Source organism: Cetorhinus maximus, chromosome 25 (assembly GCF_964194155.1).
Source record: "Cetorhinus maximus chromosome 25, sCetMax3.hap1.1, whole genome shotgun sequence".
In the NCBI taxonomy this organism is placed as follows: Eukaryota; Metazoa; Chordata; class Chondrichthyes; order Lamniformes; family Cetorhinidae; genus Cetorhinus; species Cetorhinus maximus.
Genome location: NC_135903.1, coordinates 25,038,200 through 25,058,137, shown reverse-complemented (window position 1 = coordinate 25,058,137; position 19,938 = coordinate 25,038,200). Strand labels below are relative to the sequence as shown.

Genomic DNA, 19,938 nt, shown 5'->3' with positions numbered 1-19,938 from the left:
CCCTGTTGGCAGAACGGGATGTAAGCCATCATTCTCCCAGAACTGCCCCCTTTTCAATAAGGTGACCTGTGTTTGTGAAGGTGTGTTCACAAAGGAAACCCCAATGACAGGAAGCATTGGGCCCAGCTCCGAGATTCCATCCCCTTACCACCTCGGAACTGCCTTAAATCAGGTGCCAAAGCCAGGGGAAATCTAGCCTTAAAAGTCTTTTTTGTGTCCATCTGTGAATAGACTTTTCAGCGGCAATAGAAACCTCGGAGAAGGATTTCACCATCAGGAATCTTTTTTTTTAAATTGGAGCAGTTAATTGTAGTTGAGTCACTGATAACACATTTATTTGACCATTTGCAAGTAAATTGCAAGTGCTGATGTCTTTGCCAGGAAAATTCTATTGGAGGAATTACTTTTCAGTCTTCAAATTTATATATTTCTGAGTGATGAGTTTCAGTTCTGTGGAAGGGAACACAGTTCCTCTTCAGGAAACAGTGTCAACATCATATATCAAACACTAGCAGGTCATGTATAATGTAGGTCAGGCACAGCGTAAAACTCCTCTCTCCCTATACTCAACAAACTTAAGCACAGCTTACTATTTCCTACTCCAGACATTGATTGTTCATTCAATGCCTATAATGGACATCCCGACTTCATTAAGAACCAAAGTGAAATGGCCCAAACTCATTTTCGTTCCATCATTACAACTGGCGAAGGTAGAGAGAAATCCAGTCTGTGCTGGCTTCACATGAGTCCAAGAACTGAAAGATCACCTCTCCACTCCGTCATGCCATTTCTTCCCTTACAAGAAGTAATGAGGATGATTTTTTTCCTCCGATCCCCCTGCCAGGTGCCAGACAGTTGCACCATACCTGAGGTGCATTCCCGGAGCTGTAGCCAGATTTCCAGGTGAGGGGCGCAGTAGAACAGCTGCAGGCCTCTTGGTCATTCACCTTGGTGGCAGAAGATCCTTCTGCAGAAGGGAGAAGAGAACTTCACCTTCAGCCAGGCTTCCTCTTTGGCGTGTTGCCCAATTGGAGTGTTGTCCCTAGGAATTCCTGAGGCAGTGCAGTGTTAATGGGCGAAGTGATGGAGATAAAATGTAACCAAATGTTCTTTGCTGCAGCTGGTAACTCAGTCTTCCACAGACGCAGCAAAAGCCCCTAGTGAGTCTGACAGTGTGAGGTAGGTCATAGCAATAGTGACAGCCCGTTTTACATATATATTCAATTCCATGGAAATAAAAATCAATAGAGTTATAAAATGGGGCTGCCAACTCGCTATCTCCAATTTTACACTTTCGCACAAAGTCGTGATCTATCCCCGTGGGGGGGTGAATTCATTTGTACAGTTGAGGTAACGCAGGGTTAATAATTTCATATATAAATGCTAATACAACTCCCTTACACAGTGAGACCCAGGGGCCCCAATATTTACAGGGTGTCTGGAAGAGGGTGGGGCGGGTGGAAGACTTTGTGGAGGGGAAACCTGGAAGTAAAGACTCTCCGCGCGTCCTGCTGAATTGAAAGGGAGGATGTCTTTTAAATTTTTCAAGAGGTTTCTTGCTCGACAGCCAGTCACATTGGCAAGGGGTGGGTACCAGGCATATCGCAGGAGGAGTCGGGGGGGCGGCGGGGATTCAGACTTCTGTTAGCTCACGCACTGTGGCAGGTGTGAATCTGACACTGCATGGGTTTGGAGTTGAGGGGATGGAGTCAAATGATCACAGGAGATGCGATTGTATGGAGGTAAGTTGTTGGCCCTGGGGGTAACACTGCAGCTCCTCCTGGCCCAGAAGCAGTGTCATAAAGATACCTCATGAATCTAGTCCTTCTCACCTCCATGCCTTAAAAGTAGAAATTATGCTAAAAAGGTTTTAAAGCCTTAAAATATATTAATGACTGACCCACCTTCGGAGAGCAGGTTAAGGTAGCTTGACCTTTCTCTGTTTAAAAATAGGAGGGTTGGGGTTGGATCTGAGAATTTCAGAATGTTTGCCTTCCCTGCCTGTCCTTGGGTGGGTGGGGGGTGGTTAAAACCCCATCCCAGAGTGGCCCAGATTTTCGGCTTGTGTGCTCGCCACCCCAATCATATCTCCCACTCATTGCGATGGACAGGAAAATCGCGAGCAGGTCAATGCACAGGAGAAAGCCAGGCCAACACAAGTTGTCTTGAAGAACATCAGCATTCTCTTCAGCAAAAGCATTCAGAGAATCAGTAGCGTTGCAACAAAAGCCTGCTGAAGTTGAAAGACAAGATAATCCTTTGATGGCACTGCAGTACTGCTTAGAATGCCAAAAGATGAACGATTTTAAATAACAACTGGTCACTTGATGACTATTTTATATCTACAGCAAACCACTATAATACCTCCTTTGTTCACCAAATGTTTTGCTACATTTCTGGTTCACCACTTTGGACAAAATTGATTTACTCAGCCTTATTCACTGAAATCTTTTCTGAATCAAAATAGAGCAACATGGCTTCCAAATGTAACCCGTTCCCTAACATAATGAAAGCTTTGAACGCAGCTGCAGAGAAGCTGTTGTTGCTTGAATTTTTTTTAAAAAAATTTCCGGGCAGTGTGTTAACACTGGAACGCCAAGGGCTGGATTTTCATCAGGAGTCGGGAAAATTCCCAGCTCCGCCCACCCGCCCGCCCACCTCGGAAGAAAGCACCCACAACGGCATTGACGGTGTGGGTTGGAGTCGGGCCAGCCGACCCGGGAAAGAGGCCGGAGGCAGCTACAGAGGCTGCCAGGTGTCGAGGCGGCCTGTTTAAAAGACCCACCTCTGTCCCAGTTAAAATAAAAAGCAGAAAGGCCCTCCAACCCTCAACCTCCTCACCCCCCACACTCCTCATGCCCCATCATGCCACTTGGAAGGGCGTAGCTTGGCATAGGGAGCATGAGGGGCCATGGGGGAGTGGGTGGACAGGCATAGCTGGCATAGGGGTCATGAGGGGCCGTAGGGGTTGAGTGGAGGGACATACCTTGGCATGGGGGGGGCAAGAGGGGCCATTGTGGATGGGGTGGGCATACCTCGTGGGGAAGATGTTTCCATTCGTAGGAGAGACTAGGACCCGAGGGCACAGCCTCAAAGTAAAGGGAAGACCTTTTAGAACAGAGATGAGGAGAAACTTCTTTAGCCAGAGAGTGGTGAATCAATGGAATTCATTGCCACAGAAGGCTGTGGAGGCCAGGTCATTGAGTGTATTTAAGACCGAGATAGATAGGTTCTTGATTGGAAAGGGGATCAAAGGTTACAGGGAGAAGGCGGGAGAATGGGGTTGAGAAACTTATCAGCCATGATTGAATGGCGGAGCAGACTCGATGGGCCGAATGGCCTAATTTCTGCTCCTATGTCTTATGGTCTTATGGTCTACCTCAGCATAAGGTTGCATGAGCAGGACCTTTTTAACTCACCTTTGAAAAAGTCCCCTCATGCACACTATGATTCACTATGAACTCCTCTGAGGGGCCTTGAACCGCGACTCTTTAAAAACCTGGCCCAACTCCATGAAAATAGCAGAGGAGCAGGACGTGCCTGTCTCCGCAGTGGAGCTGGCCAAGTGGGGAGTGGCGGGGGCGGGCTTTTAGCCCCGAACCTGTCCGCACCCTGAAAAGACACTCCTGAAAATCAGAGAGCCTGGGAATGGGGTCAGGGATCCCCGGATCAGGACCAGCTCGCCATTGATCCTGACTCAGTGAAAATCCACCCCCGAGCAGCTGGTGCCACAGAATGATGCAACTGCATTTCTGCCTGGAATCACACTGACTTCCCGTTTTTATAGAGATACCAAATGGAGGTCAGACTGTTCCCTAACAAAAGGAAGGAATTGTGGGGTGAATCAGTGAGAAAGTCATCACCAGATTATTTTCTCAAGCTGATTCAGAACGGCCAGCCTAAGGCCTCTGAGCCAGGATGGTTGCAAGGTTTTGGGAAGGTATAGAAGAGGCCTTTTATTTAAAATTACATAGATGAACACAACAAAATTGTGACACATTGATAGTCGTTCTCACTGCACTTTAGAAATTCTCTCTTTACAGATGGCTGACTTTAGTTGTTATACACAAGGCGTTCAAATTTACAGTCAATTCTCTCATATTACTTTCCTGTCTTTACTCATTTCACAACTGGAAATTTGCATCTTTCAGCTTGATCAGGTCTTTTTTTTTATCACTTTTACTGCTATTCCCTATCACCTCTGCACTGGTGCAGAAGGGATTCTCCTATGAAAATTGACAGTATAACTTGGGTATCAGTTCAGCAGTATTGGCCCAAGCACTGAAATCACCTCAGTAGGTGGTTTCACACCCGTCTGTCTTCACATTTGGTGTTATAACTCAATTCCTGTGCAAAGCTGCTTGTAAGAAGTGTTCAGGTGATTTATTGAACACACTTTAATAAATTAAGCAATGATATAAATCTTCAGAAGTTGTGAGCATTTCTGCCCATCCTTGTAAGACATTAAGGACTGGATTTTACCGTCGGCGAGCGGGGGGGCGGGGCCCACTTGCCGACGCGTACAATGATGCGCGGTGATGTTGGGCGGAACTCCCGACGTCACCACGCCCCATTTAAATTTTCAGGAAGGCGGGGGCTCAGCAAAATCAGGAGCCCCGGCGCGAACTAGAAAAAACATGAAACCTCATCCACCAGCGGGATGAGGTTTCATGTAGGGTTTTAAAAATATTAATAAAGTTTTGTTGGAAATTGTGAACATGTCCCAGCTCATGTGACATTGACATGTAAGGGAAATTTTAATTTTCTATTTTTGTCTTTTTTACATTTACAGACGATCTCCCTGAGGCTGCACTTAGCCTCAGGGAGATGAGTGCACTCTTTCGTGTGCATGCGTGAAAAAGCGCACTCTCGATTTTAGGAATCCCCCCCCCCCCATCGCCTGCACAGGGAGCACATAGCGCTTCCCTGTGGCCCACCCACGTAAAATGGTGCCGTACCTCCGATCGGGGGCGCCGATCGGAAGCGCGCCCATACCCGCCCGGCCATCAACTTCCCCCCCGACAGGGGGACAATTCAGCCCTATAAGTTTATTGGGAAGCAACTACAGCTGTGCACATACATAAATGCAGATATACGTGGAGCTTCCTCTCACCGACCATGTGGTATAACTGTGGTCTTTGGAAGAAAATCACAATCTACCCAGCAGGGATAGGGCTTCAAACCTATCTCCACCTGAACCTAAGCGCTCTGGTCTCTCAGGTCCAACCCCAACATTGTCATCAAACCCGCTGACAAACGTGGTGCTATTGTTGCCTGGCGTACTGATGGGCCCTTAATAAGGCAGGCCTTCCCCAACTGAAGCGATGCGGGGATCTCGCCGGCTCTCCAGCCAGTGGATGAGACCCCCATCGTATCGATTAAACTTCCGCCCATGTTCTGGAAGCACAACAGATTCAGTCATATGAAAAACGTATACATTTTTAAGACCCACTGCCAGTGTGAGAGAACGCCATTATACTAGCTAATTTGAAACAATCACATGCAAATTGACCCCATACCAAACTTGGCAGCTTTTCTCAGTTGTTTTGCTCCATTAATACAGATGGGCTCCTGAGAAACTTGATGGTCTGACCTTTAGAAGCTGGCTTCCGTAAGGTACTTGTTGATGTAAGCTTAATTGCAGAGAGAACAGTGATCAGAATTGCATTTCCTTTAGTATTCCTCGGTATGTAGAAGTTAGAAAGGTGCTATTACATTCAGGTTTGGCATCAATTTACACTTAGCCTAGGATGTGTTTGTTAATGCCCATATATGTCCAAAGAAGCACTGCCTATGGCACCTAAATGTCACCAGGGAGACAGCCACTGAATCACGTGTCACCTTGAGTCTGATCTCCTAACTTCCACTAGAATGACAGCTCTACCCATGGAACTCCCTCCCTATAACAGCACTGTGTGTGTGCCTACACCACATGAACTGCAGCGGTTCAAGAAGGCAGCTCACCACCACCTTCTCAAGGGCAATTAGGAATGGGCAATAAATGCTGGCCTTGCCAGTGACGCCCACATCTCGTGAATGAATATATTTTTTAAAATGACTGGAATGATGACCACAGCTTTACATTTCTATGCCCCTGGATCCTTCCCAGCACGAGCAATAATGTTTGCCAGAGAAGTACACCACCTGTACACTGACACACAGAAGCCTTGATTGCTGGGGAAACAGCTTCTTCACTTTCCCAATGTGAAGGGGGCAGCAGCATAAGATGGTGCACCAGTATTTTTCCAGATGGCCGATGTCTCAAAATTACAACCCCATGATCTGCTCAAATGAAGGACAGCTCCATCCTATTAATGTCTAGGAGTTGTCCAATCACAGAAACTGAATCAAGCAGATCACTGTTCGCTGTTTTGGCAGTAGCCTGGATGCCTTCATTTTGTGCCAGTCCCCGATCCCAACATTATTTGAAGATGACAGGACACCCACCATAGTTGGAGCTGGAGCCACCATTGGAGAAGCCTGCTACATGTAGAGTTACAATCTGGCTCATGCCTCCAACAGAATTTTGAACATGGAACATACCATTGACCTGTTCAAGGAGAGATTTTCTTTTTGTTGAATAGATGATGGGATTCCTTCTATTCCATCATGGTTTTTTCAAATTTGCTATTTCTTGCACAATTTCAAGGGTGATATGTTTGAATGATTCAAGAGCCCTCTATGTATTCATGATTCCTGTGCAAGTGGCGTATGGAATATCCTTATTGGGAGGCCAACTGTCATCACTCTACCATTGTCTGATTCCATCCTCTTATGGCATTCCAGGTGGGAATTTTTCCAGGATCGCCAAATTGCCCATCACTAGGTTGCCCATGATAAGGCATATGCCTGATTCTAGATGACCAAGTGCAATATTTAATCCTCCTCAGTTTCCAAGAACTATGTGCATACCCATCATTCAGTTGAAGCCACTTGATTAAAGTATTAGCTTAATATAAGAACACAAGAAATAGGAGCAGAAGTAGGGCATTCGGCCCCTCGAGCTTGCTCCCCCACTCAGATCTCAGTTGATCTACCGCAGCTATACCTTCCTGCACTATCGCCTTATCCCAGTACCAAAACTCTATCAGTCTCTGCCTTGAATGCACTCAATAGCTGAGCATCCACTGATCTCTGAGGTAGAGAATTCCAAAGATTAGAGTGAAGAAATTTCTCTGTGTCTCAGTCAGGCCTTGTATTCTGAAACTGTGACTCCTGGTACTAGACTCGCCAGCCCAGAAAAGCATCCTCTCAGCATCTACCCAGTCAAATTCCTTTAGGGTTAGATCACCTCTCATTCTTCTAAACTCTAGGAAATATAGTAATCGTCTACTCAATCACTCGCCATAGAACAATCCCCTCACCCCAGGAATCAGCCTAGTGAACCTTTGTTACATTCTCTTTAAGACAGGCATATCCTTCCTTAGGTAAGGAGACCAAAATTGTAAAATGACGCGAGGTGATGTCGGGCGGAACTCCTGAATTCACCCCGTCCCATTTAAATTTTCAGGTAGGCGGGGGCGCAGCAAAATCAGCTGTACTCCCGCCAACCTGTCAATAGCCAATTGAGGCTATTGACAGAGTCATTTAAGTAATTAATGGACCTGCCCGTCCAGCCTGAAGGTTGGTGGGCAGGCCGGGAGCCCTGGCGGACATTAGAAAAAGCACGAAACCTCATCCACGGGCAGGATGAGGTTTCATGTAGGATTTAAAAAGTTTAATTAAAGTTTTTTAAAAAGTTATGGACATGTCTCATGTGACAGTGTCACATGAGGGGACACATCAGGGATTTTTTTTTCTATTTTTAATAATTTGTGCAGTAGAGACGATCTCCCTGAGGCAGCACTTAGCCTCAGGGAGATGAGTGTGCTCTTTCGTGCACATGTGTGAAAGAGCGCACTCTCGGGTTTAGGGATTCCCCCCCACCCGCACAGGGAGCACATAGCGCTTCCGTGTGGACAACAGGCTGGGCGGGCCTTAATTGGCCCGCCCACGTAAAATGGCGGCATGCCCCCAATTGGAGGCGTCAATCGGAGGCATGCCTCCACACCCGCCCTTCAACTCCCCCCCCTCCCCCCCCAACGGGGGCAAAATCCTGCCCAGTACTCCAGGTGTAGTCTCACCAAGGCACTACATCATCGCCGCAACTCCTTTACTCCGACGCTCCCATTCATTTGTAATGAAGATCAAAATACCATTTGCTTTCCTACTTGCTTGTCACATGATGACTTATGTGTACAGTTAAAGTATTTCAGTCACTTTAAAAGGACAGCAAAACCAACAATTTTGTCACTGCCCAGGTTTGCTGCAATCCCCATTCCCCCTTCCACCAACCAGGAGTAGAAAACAAAAACCAACACACCGCAGTTTGTACATAACACTAATGTGTATTTTACCAAAAATAACAAAAACAAAAGCGGGTGGCAAACTTGAAGTGTTTAATGTCAGCAAAGCAAGGGAAAACCATTCGCCAATTTGTGATGCTATCTGATATATTTTGTTGTGATTTTTCCCATTATTCTATATATTTGAGACATATTTCAGGGGTGAGCCGACCTTCATTACATTTTCACCAACATTAAAACTTTATATCCAAATGTGTGCTCATGAATTAAACGCCTCACTTCAAGTGCACCGGGGTTTCAGAGCTTTCTCCCAGGGTGCTGTACATGCTTGTGAAAAATGAGTCATATATCGTATCGATTGGGATCTTTTGCTGGCACCTAGTGGTAAAGTAAGGGAGGTTCAATATGCCTAATGTGGTTCATTTGAGAATATTTTATTGTTTCAACCAGCGAAGCTCAGTACCTAGAAAAAGAACCTGCATACCAATAAAAAGATACAAGTTTCAAATAAAACACACTAACACTCTCACTGCAAACCATAATCAACAGATACACACCACGTTGTGACTACATATCCTTAACATTTGTGTTATTGACTTCAAAGCAAATCTGTTGCTGAATTCATACCATAGTGTAAATAAATCAGATTTGGCAATGAAAAACCAAGTTAGATTGTGCACTTTCATTAACATAATGAGGATATTAGACCTGGAATGACAGCATGGAGATACATAAGTTATATTTGCTGAACTAAAAAGAGAAAATGCTGGCAACAGCAGATCAAGCAACATCTGTAGTGAGAGAAACAGAGTTAGTGCTTTTATTGCCTTAGCTATCCAGCTGATATGAGGATACTTACTCTATGTTTATTTTGTGCTTTAAAACACTTTCTACAGCCTGGAGAATTCGGGGAGGGTAAAATAAACCAGAAGCTAACTCCTGCTAATTGATTTTATGTTTTTGCTGAAGGCATCACTTCTTGGGAGGTTGCAGTTGGGATGTTGAATATATGCATTTGAGAAATGTGGAATAATTTCTTATACAAAGATTATTGTAAACAAATGCCACATAAGATTGGAGTAAAAGAGAAAGCACTGCTGGAGATTGTGAAATAAAAAAATTATTTGAAACTTTATCAATGTTTCACTTGCTGAAAATTAAGGAAGGAAACACATGTTCTTTCTGAACACAACTGCCTGGATTTTCATGCTCCTGTCCATGTCGGAATGGAGGCGCGAGGGATTTAAAAATGGTGAGCAGGACCCAATTCCGGGATTCTTGTCTTGTGGGATTTTTATAGCCCTGGGATAAGGGTGGGATCCCACCACCCCGGGTCCCACCCTTTCTTACTGCATTGCCGGGGGTGCACATTTCAGACACTTGGCAATTTTGATAAAGTCGGGCAGACTTTTGCAGAAGACATGATTCGCAGTTCCTCAGAGGAATGGCACACCATGGGGGAACCCTAGTCTGAAGTTGAGAACCTTTTGACAGGTAAGTTCAAAAGGTGTTGCCACCTTCACATGTCATATTTAGATGGTATACGATAATTTAAGCATGTTTTAATGCAGCGATTAATAATTGGGCTTTATTATTAAAAGATAAGTGGCCGTTAAATTGACCAGCATGGTATAAGTGTTCAGATGCATTAGTTTACTTTCTCAAGTGGAGAAAGTGCTCCTCTGCATTCTACAGAATGGTGAATCAGATTTGAATGTGTGTGGGGGTCCCTGTGGTTTGGTTTTCACGTTGATTTAATGTCCTGACATCTGCTAAGCATTTGAAGCATTCTTCCAGTATCCACTTGGTACAGAACCAGTAAGCCTTATAATAATACTAGCAATTCTTTGAAATTCCTATCAAACTGTCTAAATAAACAACAGGCATTCAAAATTTCATTGGAAAAATATCCCCTCTTACAGGCTGTCAGTCAAATACAGCCATTCATACTCCCACGCAACAAAGATTTAATCCTCTTAACACCTCTTAACCTTGTCCAAATAAACCAACAGGCATTGAAAAACCTCTGAAAGGCAGATAAAGTTTACAAGCTCATAACTCAACCAAACAGAGCTAAAAGTTCCCTTCACAGCTATGTAAACACCCTCTATAGATCTGAATCCATTAGTGGGTTTGAAGATCAGCCAAGCATTCATAATGGGATTTCATTACACAGCTGTGTCAACAAAGGCTCTAAAGCTGAATACAGTGAAACCTTTGAAGCAGGCTGAATGGATGCTGAATTATCAAAGAATCAGACATCTGGAAGGGGCATGGGTGGTATGGAGGGAGCATGGGTGGTATGGAGGGGCCATGGGTGGTATGGAGGGGGAATGGGGTGTATGGAGGGGTCATAAAGTGTGGGTGGGAGAGTGAGCGCTAGCTGTGAATATAACAGGGCCAATGTGTCAGTGGACAGAGGTGGGCCTTCTAATTTGCCCACCTCAACATTTGCCTATCCTCTCAGCCACCTCACACCTGCTTCGAGAGGGGGCGGGCCAGTTTCCAGTACAACCCTGCCTCCCCTGGATGAAAATACAGTGGCGGGCACTGCCAGGGTGGAGGCAGGATTGCGGAGTTAGGAAAATTCCCGATTTCCAATTCCACATTGAAAACCCGGCCCAATATTTCAAGTTTGAAATGATCAGTTTGTTATCCACTTCTTGTAACCCCTTATTGAATTGGAGCATAAATTCCCTCCAATTAAATATTGTGAAGAACAGAAACCATTACCCTGGGGCCCCTGCCACACACTTCTTTCCCTCCTCACCGATGACCACCCTTGCCATCCTTCCAGCTATCTGAGGCTGAATGTTCATAACCTATTTTAAGCTGAGCTTAGACTGCTTACTTCCACTTCCACAATATCCCTCTACACCCCTCCCTCAACCCGCCTGCAGCTGAAACGCTCATTCATGCTTTTGTTACTTCCAAACCTGACTATTTTAGTGCTCTCCTGGCCAGCCTCTCATCTTACACCCTCCATACACTTGAACTCATCCAAAACTCTGCCCTAATCCTGACTTGCACCAAGTCCTGTTCACCCATTAGCCCTGACTCTTAGTCCAGAAATACCTCTATTTTTTTAAATTCCTTCATGGGATGTGGGCATCACTGGTTAGGCCAGCATTTATTGCTCATCTCCTCTTCAGAGGGCATTTAAGAGTCAACCATATTGCTGTGGGTCTGGAGTCACAGGTCAGCCAGACCAGGTAAGGGCAGCAGATTCCCTTCCCTAAAGGACATTAGTGAACCAGATGGGTTCTTATGACAATCAGCAATGGTTTCATGGCCATCATCAGTCTTTTAATTCCAGATTTTTATTGGACTCAAATTTCACCATCTGTTATGGTGGGACTTGAACCCAGATCCCCAGAGAATCCCCATGGATCTTCTGGAAAACTAGTCAGGTGACAATACCGCTATGCTGCCACCACCTCCCCTGAAAATACTCATCCTTCCATTCAAATCCCTTCATGGCCCATAGCCCTGCCCTACCCCTGTAACTTCCTTCAGTGATAGAAGAACTCCACATTTCTCCAATTCTGGCCTCTTGCACATCAAAGATTTCCTTCCCTGCCCTCCATTGCTGTCTGTGCTTTCAGCTGATTAGACCCTAAGCTCTGGAATTCCCGCCATCAACCTCTCCTCTAAGATGCTCCCTAAAACCTATCTCTTATGACCAAGTTTTTGGTCTCCATCCTGATATCTCTTCATGTGTTTCAGTGTGAAGTTTTATCTGATAATGGTTGTGAAGCACCTAAGGATGTTTTGTTAAGATAAAGGTGCTTTTGTATTATTATAGACTGAACGGCCTTTGTCATTTCTGACTTTCCCTGTATCCTTATCCTGCCTGAGAAAATAAGCCATAATGGCCATTCTTTCTGTTTATCTGTGCCAAAAATGCAGAAATTAATTAAGAAAGTCTGCACTAATTCACCAGCTTTTATGGTTTCAGCTCCTAGATGGGGAAGTTTTCATAAATTATATTTTCCTCCATGTTTGGCCAGGCAACACCAGGTGGGGCTGTTACAGTTAAAGGCACTACCTAAATGCAAGTTCTTGCTGTTGCCATAGTAACCTTGTTTAATTCACATCAATGGCATTGTGTCAAGATGACTAAATCGTTTTCAGAGATGCTGCCTATTTGAAAAAAAGCTGAAAAGACAAATGATTTTGAGGTTGTGAAACAGCACAGCACTTAAGAAAATGAAATTCAACCCTATGTACATGGTGGCAATTTAATGAAATTTCTAGCAGGGGAAGTCTTTCATGAATATTGAATAACTAATGCCTGTAAGGCTGCTACTTCAGGCACTTCCAGTTTATCACGGTAGACTGAACCAAATCACTTTGAGATCTACCTTCAATTTTATTAAGCTGTTGGGAGCATGTATAGTAGCTTCCTCGAACTACATATTTTATGTTGGAGTAAGATGAGCTAAACATGACAGAGTGGTCACCAAGCAAAAAAAAAATCACATATTTCACAGATTGAAATTACATCAGCAAAATAAGCACAGAAAAAAAGCATTTGATGTGTCGAAGTGGTCCTTAACAGATGTGCCGGTGTCCTTTAAAGTGTGTCTGTCTGTCTGTTCCTTTTCTGTGTGAAAAGCATGTGTGTTAAACCTTAAGGTGGTGGCAATTTTGAAACTAGCACCGGGATGTTGTTTGTGGAATAGAATAGGCAAAAACTGTCCAGCCCTGCTGGAGCTGTGACCGGACTTCACCAAACCAACATCCTTCCGTCCATTTCCAAGTTAATGAGTGACTGCTGATTTGAGCAATTTTAACCAATTTATTTCCTTTCAGTTATGATATTTCTTACAAATATCCATAGGTGTGGAGGAAAGGCAGAGAGAAATGTATAAAGAAGCCTGTGAAAATGTGTGCAGCAGACAGAAAGCTTCCAATCAGATCCAATTGCATTGTATGCTTTATCCTCTTGCATTCTTTTCCTTCCCATTATCAAATATATTTATCTTGAATAGCCATCGAGTTAGAGCTAATGTGTGCTTTAGACAAAGCTTTACAGGTCTAATATCTGCACCTTGACATTAATATCCATTTCCCAGTAATCTTCCCCTGGTTTTCTTTTGACTGATTTTGTGGATGGGGGGGTGGAAAAAGCACTGCTCATAAACTGCCTAATGTCGCCACCAGACTGGAGAATACGCGACAGATGAAGAGGAGGAAGAGATGAGCCCTATGTTCGTTAACAATGACATGGCAATTGAAGTTTTTGATCTAGCAGAGAACGAAGATATGCTTTCACCGGTAGAAATGGATCCTGAAAAGCTGGTGCATAAGTTCAAAGAGGTAAGAGACTTATCAATTCTCTAAGCATTCTGCTAAATGTTAAAGACATTTTTATTACATTCCATTTTTTTTCCCTTTTCTCCTGCCACTTCTTTGTGTCTTCCCACAGCTTTCTTTAAGCCTCTGCTGATGCCATTCTGTAGCCAGCTCCTGGATGGTGTCGAAGAGCAGTCTAGGATTACTGGCTGTCCCATTTTTCCTCCCTGTGGAAAAGTGCTTGGCCTCCACAAGGTGCCGCCCCAGGGTGGCACAGTTGAGCTCAAGAACCCAATGGAGATGTAAACCCTAAATAGAAACAGAAAAAGCTAGAAATACCCAGCAAGTCAGGCAGCATCTGTGGAGAGAGAAACAGAATTAACATTTCAGCTTGATGACTTTGCATCAGAACTGGGAGAAGTTAGAGATGTGATAGGTTTTGAGGAAAGGGTGGGTGGGACAAGGACAAAAGGGAGGACTGTGATAGGGTGGAAGAACAGGAGAGATTGAATGACTGAAGAGTTAAGCTTTCCAGAGCCAAAGGAAATGGTGATGGGGCAAGAAAAGAAACAAAAGGTGTGCCTAGAGCAAGTGTGCTGCTGCCTGAAAGCAAAATAAACGAAAGACTGAAACATGCAAAGAAATGGAACCAAAATGGGGTTGTGGTCTGAATTGTTGAACTCAAGTGTTGAGTCCAGAAGGCTGAAAAGTGCCTAATCGAGAAGTGAGGTGCTGTTCCTCAATCTTGTGTTGAGCTTCATTGGAACAGTGCAGCAGGCCAAGAACAGAGAACTCAGCATCAGAGAATTAAAATGACAGGCCACTGGAAGCTCGGTGCTTGCAAAGTGAATGGAGGTGTTCTGCAAAGCGGTCACCTAATCTGCATGTGGTCTTGCCAATGTAGAGGAGACCACATTGTGAGCAGCAAATGCAGTACGCTAAATTGAAAGGAATAAATCGCTGTTGAACCTGGAAGGAATGCTTGGGGCCTTGGACGCTGAGGAGAGTGGAAGTAAAGGGGCAGATGTTACATCTCCTGCACTTGCATGGAAAGGTGTCATGGGAAGGGGACAGGTTGTTGGGGGTGATTGAGGAAACAATGTTTTTTTCCATTTTGCTGCAGCATGTTAGCGTTCCAGTGCACAGTGCCACCATGATGAATTCAATAAACTATTTGTAAGCCGGCAAATGACATAATTTGACTTGTACCTTGTAGTGACATTCAGTGACGTTACCATCACTGAATCCCCCATCATCAAAATCCTAGGGGTCATCATTGACCAGAAACTGAACTAGACCAGCCATAAAAATACTGAGGCTACAAGAATGGGTCAGAGGCTGGGAATTCTGCAACGAGTAGCTCACCTCCTGACTCCCCAAGTCCTGCCCACCATCTACAAGGCACAAGTTAGGATTGTGTTGGAATACTCTACACTTGTTTGGATGAGTGCAGCTCCAACGGCACTCAGGAAGTGTGACATAATCCAGGACAAAGCAGCTCACTTAATCAACACCACATCCACCGCCTTAATTGTTCACTACTTCCATCACTGCCGCACAGTAGCAGCAGTGTGTACCATCTACAAGATGCACTGCAGAAACTCACCAAGCCTCCTTCAACAGCATCTTCCAAACCCACAACCTCTGCCAGCTAGAAGGAAAAGGGTAGATGCATGGGAATGCGACCTGCAAGTTCCCTTCCAAACCATACACCCATCCTGACTTGGAAATATATCACCGTTCCTTCACTATCACCGGGTCAAAATCCTGAAACTCCATTCCTAACAGCACTGTGGGTGTATTCACACCAGGGGCAGGATTTTTAGGTTGGCATGCAGGCGCAATCGGCGGGCCCGGGAGTGGCCGGGGAACGGACCACCGCCCGCGATCAGCCCCCGACCGCAATTTCACCGCGATTTTTGTGGGGATATTCACAATGGGTAAGGCTAGAATCAAGCTCAACTGTGAAGCTTCTGTAGTTGATTAGCCTGCTGACACTAAAGCTTATATTTTCTTTATGTCTAATTACCATTTTTGTGATGTGTTGCTGGCAAGGACACCGTTATAGCCCCGGTGAGCTGCCTCCTTGAAGCATTGCAGTTTGTGTAGTGACGGGGGCTCCCACAATGCAATTACGTGGGAAGTATCAGGATTTTGACCGTGCCGATTGAGGGATTATGCGTGTCCAAATTGGAATGGTATGTGTCTTGGAGGGGAATTTGGACATGGCGGTGTTTCCATGCACCTACTCTCCTTGCTTGACTTTCTAGATGATGGAAGTCATGGGTTTTGGAGGTGCTGCCTGTATCCTGTAGTTAGTACACACAGTAGCCCCGGTACACCAGTGACGGTGTTTGATGTTAGGTTTAGTGGGCGAGGCACCGTTCAAGTCAACTACTTTGGCCTGAATGGTGTCAAGCTTCTTGAATGTTGTTGGTGCTGCACCCACCCAGGCGAGTGGAGAGTATTCCATCACATTCCTAATTGTGCCTTGCAGGTTGGAGTGAGGCTTTGGACAGTTAGGAAGTTAGGCACTCTGGAGAATACCCAGCCTGTGACCTGCTGTCATATCCGTCTGACTCCCACAGTTGAGTTTCGATGGTCACCCACAGGATGTTGGTGGTGGGTGACCAGTGGTAATGCCATGGGGAATATCATGGGGAGGTGGTTAGGCTCTCCTGTTGGAGATGGGCATTGCCTGTCACTTTGGCAGTGCCTACTAGCCCAAACCTGCGTGTTGTTCAGGTCTTGCGATATGCGGGCAAGGACTGTATTACTATCTCAGGCATTGTGATTGGAAATTGAAAACTGTGCACTAATCAGTCAGAAGCCTGCTTTCTGATCTTATGGTGATGGAAAGGCCATGGATGATTGAGCCGGGACAGTGACCTGTGGAGCTCTTGCCACATTGTCCTGGGGCTGTAAATCAGGCCATGCTAATCAGGGAGTGGGGCGGAGATCCTTTATACTGGACCACTCATATTTTTTGCATCCATCCATTTTCTGCCATCAATTTGGTGGCTGCAGAAAACACCTAGACATTCGGGGCGGTTCCATTATGTCCACTTGATTTGCATTGTTTCCATTTCTGGATCATATAAGACGGGCATTCAGACCTGCAGATTGCTGTGAAATAGGTCCAACCCAATTTGAATCGACCAGCTTCTACATTCGTAACAGCGCTATAGGTGCAGCACAGCCTGAACGGGATATAGAAGACTACCCACTATGTTGCAGTGGAGCCTCCTGGGACTAGGTTCGGTCTTGCCTGAGCTCCTTAGATGAGCCTGATGCAGATTGTTTGCATCTATTTTCCCACATGTGCAAGCATTAAAGGAGCAAATGCTACCATGCTTGGGATGCAGCACCACCATGCGCTCCCACTCTTGACTTGTCATGAGTACTGTGCACTGACTCAGCATGACCACTGACCTGCAGGTTAGCAGATCTCATGATCCTAATGAGCCTTATGTGATGCCTCTCTATAATCGAGCCTCAATCCCTTGGAGGCCAGAAAAGACAGCATATTCCAATGTGGCACCCCAGACTTCTGGTAGCAGCAAGAGAAGCACAGACTGCCCTTAAGATCTCCATCATGGGAGCTCCACTGCCAATGCCCTTGGAGCTCCCACACATTTCGTGGTGCACTGCAGAGTTACAAATTCATCCTTGAATGTACTGCAACTTCTTAAAGGACTTCTCCAACTAACACAACATCCGCAGTATACCGGCAACCTGATACCCTGCAGGCATTATTCATTTGAAAGTGGAACCCACAGACTTTAGATAGTCTAGCTCATCACCCAAGACAGTTTGGAGTTCTGCAGCTCTCCCTCCGTTGTGGCTTTCTCTCAAGTGTTATGGGCTATAATACAATTGAAAGTAAAATAAGACGTGAGAATTACATGGGAACAGAGTTAGGACATATGGCTCCTGGAGCCTATTCCACCATTCAATGAGATCATGACTAATCCCAAAAAAATACCTGGGCCAGGATTTCCTGGGAGGGGTGCAGGGCCCGCTCGCCGATGCAGGATGACATTGGGCAGAACTCCCGACATCACCGCGCCCCATTTCAATTTCCAGGCAGGCGGAGGTTCAGCAGAATCAGCTGTGCTCCTGCCGACCTGTCAATAGCCAATTGAGGCCATTGACAGAGTCATTGAAGTAATTAATGGACCTTCCCGTCCAACCTTAAGGTTAGCGGGCAGGCCGGGAGCCCTGGCGGGCATTAGAAAAAGCACGAAACCTCATCCATGGGCAGGATGAGGTTTCATGTAGGATTTAAAAAATGTAATTAAACTGTATTAAAAAGTGATGAACATGTCCTAACTGATGTGACAGTGTCACATGATGGGACAAGTCAAGGAATTTTTTTTTTTCTCTATTTTTCACATTTTTGACTGTAGAGCCGATCTCCCTGAGGCAGCACTTAGCCTCAGGGAGACCTGTGCGCTCTTTTGTGTGCATGCACGAAAGATTGCACTTGCGGCTCAGGGATTCCCCCCCGCCCGCACAGGGAGCGCATAGCGCTTCCCGCTGGGCGTCACGCTGGGCGGGCCTTAATTGGCCCGCCCATGTAAAATGGCAGTGCGCCCCCAATTGGGGACGCCAATTGAAGGCACGCCTCCGCGCGCCCGCTCTTCAACTTCCACCCCCAACGGGTGGGAAAGTTCTGCCCCCTCTGCCCCTGCTCTTGCCCAATATCGCTTTACTAGTTTTACATAATAAAGACTTATTGACCTCAGGTTTAAAATTAACAATTGATTTATCATCAGTTGCCATTTGTGGAAAAGAGTTCCAAACTTCTACCACCCTTTGTTATCATGATATGCAATAAGATCCCGTCGGTATATGGTTAATAATCATAGAGCCTTACAATACAGAAGGAGGCCATTTGACCCATCGTGCCTTTGCTGGCTCTTATAAAGAGCTATCCAATTAGTTCCACTCTCCTGCTCTTTCCCCATAACCCTGGAAATATTTCCTTTTCAAGTATACATCCAATTCCTTTCTGAATGGCTCTGATGTGCTGTGAGACACCCTGAGTTTGTAAAAATCCCTGAATAAATGCAAATTCTCCCTTTGTTTCTTGACCAGAAAGAATTGATGTTGCAACCCTTTAAGTCTTGCAGTAGCAAGCTATTCCTGTGCATAGTAGATGAGCTCTAAATCCAAGGCTGCTCTGAAACCTGGAACTCACCCAAAATTTTAATACAATGGCAACTGCATTATAGTGCGGTCAACTCTAATTTGGTCTTGTAGATTTAAATTCTGGCCTGCCCACCTTCCAGTCTGAAAGTGGAGAATAATTTACCATAATGGTAAACACTAAAGTGTATGCATTCACAAATAGGGTGTCTAATGCCCATTTCAGGGCACCTTCCCGAAATGGAGCTGCACAGATCATAGCCACCACCCCTGGCATTCACAGAGCCATGTGATATGAGCTATATGAGCCTAACCATTAGTCCTTTGGCTGTCACCAAAAAGGTCATTTAAAAAAATACTTTTCTGAATGTGGCAGCTGGGAGTAGTCGGACTGCTCATGCCAATTCCACAGCAGCCCTGAAGACTGTTGCCGGCCCTGCTTTGCTCCCTTTTCCCACCCCTCCAATCACCTCCCCTCCAATCACTTCCCCCTCCTCATTGCCTCCCTCTCTCATAGTTGCCTCCCACACCCCCAGATTAGCTCCCCCTCCCTCTGACCACAAATCCTTCCCCTGATCGCCTCCTGCTCCCAATCATTCCTCCGTCCTGAACGTCTCTGCTCCCTCGATCACCTGCGCACCCACTCCCCACCCACCCCCATTTCTAGGACCTACCTTTGCTGCATCCGGACATTCAGAAGACATCTGAAACTCACAGAACTATTAACATGAGGCTTGAAGCTCAATATTCAGTGTGTCTAGGCCACAGACGCTGCAGAGATCGTTCTTTGCACCCAGTTCACTCCAGCCCACCGACATGGTCCAGTTTCACTCCCCCGCCCCAATCCCCTGATGCCAGAAATGGGAAATTTTGATTCCTCAGCGCTGGCAATTCCTCATAATGATTGGGACAAAAAATTGCACTGTCATCCACTCTTTAAACAGTGTTGGTATGGAGTGCTTTGGAAAATTGTTTTGTCTGAAATTGAGAAGAAAATGATGATGTATGATATTAATAATATTGTTTGTTTTTAATTGTCAGCTTCAAATAAAGCACGCTGTAACTGAAGCAGAGATTCAGCAACTGAAAAGAAAGGTATGTTTTCATCTTTCCGCTGTAATTTATGTTTGCTAGCAGAGATGAG

At 45.4% G+C, this 19,938-nt stretch overlaps 1 protein-coding gene across 1 annotated transcript in view; it reads left to right on the top strand.

Annotated features, from left to right (window-relative positions):
• The window catches only part of ppp1r9ba (protein phosphatase 1, regulatory subunit 9Ba), a 222,675-nt gene that overhangs the window by 173,395 nt on the left and 29,342 nt on the right, over positions 1 to 19,938 (top strand). Inside the window, exons 7-8 of the mRNA XM_078529635.1 lie at positions 13,512 to 13,667; positions 19,836 to 19,889. Coding sequence (XP_078385761.1) covers positions 13,512 to 13,667; positions 19,836 to 19,889 — 210 coding nt within the window. The remainder of the gene's footprint in view (positions 1 to 13,511; positions 13,668 to 19,835; positions 19,890 to 19,938) is intronic.